Below are 8,368 nucleotides of genomic sequence, written 5' to 3' on the forward strand. Positions count from 1 at the left end.
TCATGCAGGATAACTTGTGATTCTCCCCAAGCCCTCTGCCATCTTTCTGCAGGCCATATGGAGGCCCAGGGCCTGCATGGGTGGTGGGGGCAGTTGAGGCACCTTCTGAAAACCCTCTTCCTGAAGGCTGCCAGAGCATTCTCTTAGCTCCTGCAAGCTGGACCCTCACCTGCCATTGTTCAGGAGTCAGAACTGGCTGAGAAGAATTCCCTGACAGTTTTTTTGGGAAAGAGGGTTTGGGGGGGGAGGGAGGGAACCAGATGAAAACAAAGCCTGCGCCTTGGCAAGCCAGAGACCTCACCATCACCGGAAACAACAAAAGGCAGTAAGTACTGAGCAGTGGTTATGGACAGAGCTCCAGTGTCAGGCAGACCCAGGTCTGAATACCTGCTCCATCACTTGTGATAATATTAATATAGTTCCATGAGAGTTTTGTGAGAATTAAATGAGAATATGTAAATCAAGCCCCTAAAACTGTCTGACTCATACTAAGTGCTTTAGTAAATAGTAGCCATTAATAATGTGATTCAAGAAAGAAAGAGGGTTCTGTAAAATCCTGCTTAGAGGATGATAAGAATAGGATTTTGGCCAAGTCTGGGTGGACTGACCTATGGAGGTCTTGACCAGCTGTGCTGAGCCCTGAGGGCAGAATGAGGAAGAGAGGCTTGAGGGCAGGTAGCTGCTTATTCTCCCTCTCTTTAGGGGAGGAAAGAATGGGAGTAGTAAGAGGACAACAGCGGGCACAGGTGGGATTTGGTGCTCTTTCAAAACTGAGAGCCGAAAGAAATGCAAAGGGCCAGGCCATAGGCCAAGAGGCTTGGGGTGTGAGTTTGAGTCTCAGTGATTCCCTGTGTGGTTCTGGGCAAGTATCTTCCCCTCCCTGAGCCTCTGCTGGATGAGGACAGTGGTGAGAAATGGCCTGGGAGCACCCATCTGAGGCAACAGTCCCAGGTATGTGGAAGGTGGTCCTTGCCGCCCCAGTGGTTGCCCTGAACAAGGTCTGGCAGCCTACAGTCACTGGAGCCTCTTCGGCTCCCATTTTCCTCTGAGCCTGCACCTGGGGAAGGGAAGCTCAGGCCAGGGGTGGGGTGACATGGCTGGCCCGGGGGCTGATGGGAGGCAGCGGCTTGAGGCCCTGACCTTTTGGTCCAGAGCGAATACACTGGTCATGGGACTGCTCAGAATAGCTGTAGCACTATATTCAGCTGTCTTGGAAGGCCCCAAGATCCCTGGCCCAGGCAACAAGCCCTGGAAAAAGCTCCCACCAGACCTCCTCCCCCACCACTGAGAAAGCCTGCCTCCCTCTCTCTTGGAGGTTCAAGCTAATCTTCAAATCTTCTGGCAAATGCCAGACCTCCCACCCAGAGTTAGGGAGCACAGACTCCTGCCCCAAGAGCACCAGACTCCAAACACTCCCTGAGGTGCCTTAAGGTAGACACGGGTTCCCAGGCCACTGAGCTGGGACTTAGACACCTAGGTTTCTGAACCAGCCACGTAAGTAACCTCTTCTCATGTGACCTTGAGTAAAGCACTCCTCTCTGGGCCTCAGCGTCCTCATCTGCCATAATGATAGTTCTTATTATAATGCGTATGTAAGAAGCTTAGAGTCTGGAGAAGGAGACAGTCAAGCAAGGTTGCTAATGGACATTTTATTACAAACCAGATAGCTTCTATGAAGGGAAGGACTCTGGTTCTGAGTCCTGACCCAGCCTATGGGGTCTGGGAAGGCATCGCTGAGAAACTGATGTTTGAGGCCGGATGTGAAGGATGAAGAGGGGGAAATCAGGAGGAAAATAAGAGAGGAACAGCATATGCAAAGGCCCTGAGGCAGGGGGACCTGGCGCATGCAAGAAACTGAAACGAGACCAGGGTGACTAGAGCTCACTGAGTGATGGGGAGAGCCAAGCAAGAGGAGATTGGAGAGACAGGCAGGGCCTGAGGGGCCATGGTATGGACCAGGGAAGCACCAAAGGGTTTTGAGCAGGCAAGAAGGGGAGCTGACAGATTTGTGAGTTGAAGAGACCTCTGTGGTTGCCAAGTAAAGAACGAACTGGAGGTGTAGGCGCTGGAGTGGGGAGAGCAGTCCCGAAGCTGTTAGAAAGGTTGGCCTGAAGGATACAGTAGTGACTTGAACCAGGAGGGTGGACAAGGAGACAGAGGGCAAAGGATGAAGTCTAAAGAGAATCATGAAGTAAAATGATAATATAACCAATAGAAGTAATAGTAACAGCCAACATTTATTGAGTACTTACTGCATCCCAGGCCCTGTGACTTGGGGCTCTCCACATATTACCTCAGTTAATCTTTCCATCAACCCCCTGGGGGAGTGTTCTATCATTATGCCCATTTTATAGGTAAAGAGGCTGAGAGACTCTGACTAGGAGATGCTTGGTTTGTGCTTTTCTTTACTGGGAGGGGAGCTGGGGGTTGGAGTTAGCGTTCAAAGATACAAGGACACCTGTAAAAGCATCATGGGAAAGAGAAGAACACTGAATGAAGGATACACTGCGGCAGGACGCACTTGGGATGGGTGGGAGGGGGACACGCCCAGACCCTTCGCCACTGCTCATGAGTCTTCTTAACATGTTACCACAACTCGAACTGGGGCCCTGGAGAAGTGGGCCGAGTTGAGGGTGCGAGCTCCCTAGGATGTCCTTAGTTGTAGCTCTGTCCCCAATTCCTCTGCATGCCAAGCCAATGCTCCAAAAGCCCTGTGTCTGCTGGGACCCAAGAAAGAAACAGAAGCCTCTGGCTGGGCGCTTCATCCCAGCCACAGATGAATTTCCTTCCCAGAGAACTGAGGAAGAGTCAGACAACATCAGGACCATAGAGGTGGGGACAAAGCAGAGAGACAGAGACCTGGAGTAGGAGGAGAGGTGGGCAATGAGGTAGATGGAGGTGGGACTTCCACTGGCACTCCCTAGTCATTTGGAAGGTCAAGGGATTCCAGGGGACAGATGTCAACACATACATACACACACACACACAAATCTCTGACACAGAATAATATTCCTGATGACAACATGCAAATCATAGATAAAAGCCAAGGGCCTCAAACCTGTACTGGCCCCCAAAGAAAAGAGGAGGGCAGGTTTCAAGTCAAAGGCTGCCCTGGGCCGCCCCAGCATAACCCTGCCTGCTCTCACACCTCTATGGCTTTGCATGCTCGGACTGCTGTTCCCTGCCATCTGCCTAGCAAATACCTACTTGCTCCTCAAAGCCCGCCCAAGCATTACCTCTTCTGGGACAGTTCTTACTCTCATAGCCCCAGGAAGCCCCTTCACAGACACAGACATAGGGTCATCATCATCCTTTGCTTGTGTGTGTCTGGGGTACCACCCCTCATCCCAGAATACAAGCTGGCCTCATTTGTCCTTGCTCACCTCCCCACCCTTCACCCCCTCAGCCTGGGTGCCCAGGAAACCATAGGAGAAAGGGTCCTGAGAACCAACTGCTCCAGCTAGCGCTGTCACTCCTGAAAAACTCAGAAGGGGTCTCCTGCCCCAGCCAAGTATAGCCCCTATCTTTGTGGACCAATGCTAAGGCCTGGGAGAGATGGCCCTACTACCTGGTCTACACATCAACAACTGGCCCGGGCTACCGCAGTATTTCTATTGAGATTGAGAAATGAGGAGCAAAACTGCTCACTAAGGCAGCTCAGGAGTCCCAGGAGATGGAGGCAGCAGGCAGGAAGCTGGTGTGGAGTTTCATTTTCCTAAGGTACACGCATGCCCAGGCAGCACAAGGTCTCTCTTACATATAAGCACACACAGCAACATTGACACACAGTCTCTGTCTTACATACAGCCTCACATCAGTCTGTGTCACACATAGGTTCCCCCACCCCACATACAGCTCACACACAGATGGCCTCATGCACACAGCCTCACATGCAGAGCTTCGCATATATAGTTTCATGTTTGCCACACACATCAGTACACTCACAGTGACACACTCACAAGTCTCTTACACACTCTCCCAAGAATCTCCCTCTCCCTTACATATATAATCTCTTTTTTCTTATACATACACACTCATGCATTCTCATTTTCACACACAGTCCTTCTCTCAAAACACACACAATCTCTCTCACACACACAGAATTTCTATGAGACTCACAGAATGTCACAGTCTTGACACACACACACACACAACATACCACATCCAGAGTCTCACTCATCACATTTTTATTCTCATAGTCTTTCTCATACATGAAGAGTCTCTTACAGACATACAGAGTCTCTCTTTTTTTCACACACATATACAATGTCACACACATACAAGACTCTGGCCTAGAATCTAGAATAAAAATTTAAATCCTGACTCACAAATTAGAGGAGGCTGGGGGACGCTGTGGGGGAGGGGTAAACAAAGGTGACAGCGGCAGCGGCAGAGCACGGATGGAGGGGGGGAGGGCAGGCAGACTAGTCTCTGCGCAGAGAGGCAGCGCAATGCAGCTAGGCCAGCTGAGGGCGGCAGGAAGCCTGGGTTCTAATCCACGATCTGCCCTCAGTTCTCGTGTGCCCTTGGGCAGGTCCCTCCCCATGTGGATCTCAGTGTCCTCATCTGTCACCCAAGGGAGTCGGAATGACTCTGTGAGGCTGCTGGGGAAAGAAGGTGGCATCGACAGGCTGGGCACCTTCTAACTTTCCTTCATCCCCCTCTGCTGCCCAGCTTTCCCCCCAGAGTCTGCTCTTCAACGGACGCTCAAGAGAAGCAGAACTTTTCTGTAACACTTTGTATACCAAAAGACCCCACAGCACACTAGCCGGCCCATTTATCTGCATTGGGTAAAGGCCACCTCACAGCCTTGGAATGTCCAGTGGGAGAAGATGGACAGGGGAGAAGGCTAGGACAAGCCCCACATAACCCCTGCCTGTTCCGTAACTCAGGGACATTGGTTGGAGCCCTAAAGCTAAACTCAAGGGTGCGGGCGGGGTGGGGGGGGCAGTCTTTTGCTAGGGAGCCAGGAGGCTGAGAGGACAATGAAAAACTGAGGAAGTTGGGCCCACTTCTTGCTTCCTGGGCCAAGGAAGGTGGTGTGGTGGTAAGATACTAAGGTCAATCGTAGGCTGAGTTGGCAGCTGCTCTAACCCAGGCCTTTGCCCAGCAATACCTGCCCCCCACCCAACATGTGCTGGTTCAAACCTCCAGTTTCCCTCCTCCTGCCCCTCCCCACAGCTCAGCCACAGCCTCCAGTTACATAATTCCCAGGCTATGGTGGCTTCTGTCATTAGAGGGGAGGGAAGAGGAGGCCTCCGAGGGTCTCAGTCCACTTTGAGGATGGCAGGAAGCTGGTGGCCAGCTCTGGGGAGGATAAGGTCCCAGGAGGCCTGGTTCTAATCCTGCTTAGCCTCTAGCTCCCTGGGTGACCTTGGGTAGGGTCTTCAGTGGCAAAATGAGGGGCTTGGCTATTACACCTCCCCTCATACACATCTATTTTAGGATTTAATGTATAAATGTATAAAACTGACCTGTTGCCCCCTCCCTCCCATGCTAAAATATCGAGTGTTTTATCTCAGTAACAAATCTACTAGGCCTGTGCCTAAACAGTGCCTTTTTCTGCCTACGGACACCTCAGTGTCACCTAAATCCCTTTCCCCCATTGATCTTTGGCAGCTGAGCAGATACTCCTGCTCCCTCCCCTGCCCCATCCTCCCCCACTTGGCTCTGGTAGGCAGGAAGGAAGGCATGTAGAGCAGTAAAGAATGGCAGAGGTTTGCCCAGTAGGAAGATGAGGGTGGCTATGGATGGGAGAGGGGCTCTGCTTTAAATTCCCAACTCTGACCCTCCCCCTCATGCCTTAGGCTCCATTCAGGCCTCTGAGGACAGAAATCAGAGAAAGAAGGCAAGGGGTGTCTCTTCCAGGGTAGGTGGCTACTACCAGTGTCTCCCTTATGGGCTCAGTTAAGTAACAAAAACACTTAGAATTCACCAGAGCCCCCTCTTCCCATTTTACAGATGAAGAAACTGATCCAGAGAGGCCACCTGAGGGGCTGTGGTCAGCCCCAGAGTGCCCTTCCTACCCTGCAACAAGCTGCTGTCACTAAAGGGGAGTGGCTGATGAAGACACGCCCACCTCTCACATATCTCCTAGGTCCCTTTTAGACCCCCTCTCTGTTCTTGACAGGTCCCAGGCATAAGCCCAGTGGTCGCCTCCAACACCCTGCCCTCCTGACAAGGAAGAAGGTCAGGCTCTGTTCCCAGGAGCAGGTCTCTGAGGGGTCACATCACACTCCCACAGCCCAGCTCTATGCCAACTACTAAGCTAGTAATTAGCCACAAAGATTCCCCCTTGACCACCTCTTCGGAATGACTTGAGGCTGCTCCCTAGGGAGGGGTAGTCTCAGGCAACAGTCCAGGCCTCAAACCCTTTTCTGTGGACCCTAGCTGGCTCCAGATGCCCTAAGGAAGGAAGGGCTCCCAGCCTCCCTCTCCACACCAAAGTCTAAAGGGTGGATCACACCTTCACAGTGTACATCTGCAAGGACATAATCATGCACGCACAGGCACTCCTGCACACTCAAACAAACACACATGCTCACTCATTCCCACTACATTCTTTACACCACCAGTTACATAAATATGTACATAAAATCTACCCATACACATAAACACACCCATTCATACTCGCTCATACATATTAAATTTGGAAATACAGACAGAGACCTTACATACGTACAAAACTAGTCATCCACGAAAAAAGTCACCCTCTTTCTTACACACACACACGCACACACACACCTTTCAGTTCTGATTCCCTAGGTGCCAATTCTCAAATCCACTCCTGCCCGCGAGAGGTAGAGCACCCTACTTTCCCCACCCCACTCTTCTTAGGGCTACGTTGTCACTCACCCGCGCATAGCGCGATGAGTAGGGGTCCTCGAAGAGCGCCCAGATTCGCGGCTGCCAGCGGCGCCAGAAGCCGCCGGGCCGGCCGTCAGGGGAGTCGCTGAGCGCCAGGCGCTTGGTCATCTCCAGCTCGTCCTCGCCGTCGCCTGAGTCGCCCGGGCCGTCGGCGTCCGCGTCGTCAGCGCTGTTGTCCAGGGGCGCGCCGCCGAAGCTGTCCAGCGCCTCCTCGGCGTCGCGGTGCTGGCGGTACGTCATCCAGCAGCAGGGCTCCACGTCGGTCTCGTCGATGCCCCAGAAGGCCAGCTCCTCCTCGTAGAGCGGCCCGCACACGTCGGCAGGGCAGTGTAGCTTGCCCGTGCGGTAGTAGTTCAGGATGTGCGCGAAGACGCCCGGATGGCGGTCGAAAAAGAACTCGTCGGCGCGCGGGTCATAGTCGAAATGGCTGTGGGCGTCGGGCTCTGCCAGCCAGGCGAGCCGCGTGCCGGGCAGCGTGCGCAGCGTCGAGCGGTACGTCTGGTGGCGCGTGCCGCCCACGTTGATCACGATGCGCTCGCTCTCGTCCCCTTGGCCCATCGCGGCGCCCCCTTAGGCATGGCGCGGCCCAGCGACACCCATGGGAGCGGCCGCCAGGGGGAGTTGGCGCCGGGGAGGGGGGCGCGTGGCCTCCTCCCCCCTCCCCCCAGCCGTCGGCAGGGGACAGACGACCGCGGCTCTGGCCACCCCAAGAGCGACCCAAGCCCCTTGGGGGGGGGCTTTCTGTCGGGTGCTGGTCCAGGGGAGTGTGCGCGGGATCCCAAGGTCTCTAGGCGCCAGATGTGGGAGGGAGCTGGTCCGGCTGCGGAGGAGGCAGAGAAGGAAAGGGAGGGAGGGAAGAAAGAAGGGAGGGAGGGGGGCGGCGCTCAGCGGCGAGCCCGGGGAGGGGGGAAAAGAGGGTAGGGGGGCCGGGCTACCGTCCCCATCTCAGCGGGAAAATGGAGAAATCGACACAAAGCTTTGGAGGGGGAAGGTCAGCTGCTTCCAAGGCGGGATATATAGACCAGCCCCCGGAAGGGGGAGGGGACGGGGCCGGGAAAATCGCGCTCTGCTGTGCGGTGGTCGACACAGCGTGCTCTCGGCACCGGGTAGATGGATGCCCGCTGCTTTCCTCGCAGCGTGGCCGGGTTGCAGCTCGGGGAGCAAGGCGGGCTCCGGCCCCCTCCCTCTCTCCTTGCTTGGCTGCCTGCTCCCCCCCGCGGCGGGCGCGCCTGCCCGCCCGCCCTCTTCGCTCCTTCTCCCCGCCTCTCGGAGATGGCGGGCCCCCTGGGCAGGGGCACCCGGAACGCTGCTCCGTGCGGCTGCCGCGGAGCGCTGCGCTCCGTGCGCTCTGGTTCGAACTGGAGCTCCGCTGGGAAGCGCTCCGAATCCGGCGGCGGTGCTGAAAGGACAGCTCCCGGACTGCTGCGGAGCTGTGAGGGGCCCGGCAGGGGTTCTCCGAGCTGGATTCAGTCTGCGGGGCGGGTGGGCACTGGCTCCGGTG

General features: G+C 54.9%; 1 protein-coding gene across 1 annotated transcript in view; it reads right to left on the reverse strand.

Moving 5' to 3' along the window:
* Positions 1 to 7,480, reverse strand: part of KCNC1 (potassium voltage-gated channel subfamily C member 1) — a 43,065-nt gene extending 35,585 nt beyond the window's left edge. The window contains exon 1 of the mRNA XM_006904727.1: positions 6,856 to 7,480. Within this exon, the coding sequence (XP_006904789.1) occupies positions 6,856 to 7,425 (570 nt within the window). The 5' untranslated portion in view covers positions 7,426 to 7,480. The remainder of the gene's footprint in view (positions 1 to 6,855) is intronic.
* Positions 7,481 to 8,368: the final 888 nt, after the last annotated feature.

Source organism: Pteropus alecto, unplaced genomic scaffold (genome assembly GCF_000325575.1).
Source record: "Pteropus alecto unplaced genomic scaffold, ASM32557v1 scaffold120, whole genome shotgun sequence".
Lineage (NCBI taxonomy): Eukaryota > Metazoa > Chordata > Mammalia > Chiroptera > Pteropodidae > Pteropus > Pteropus alecto.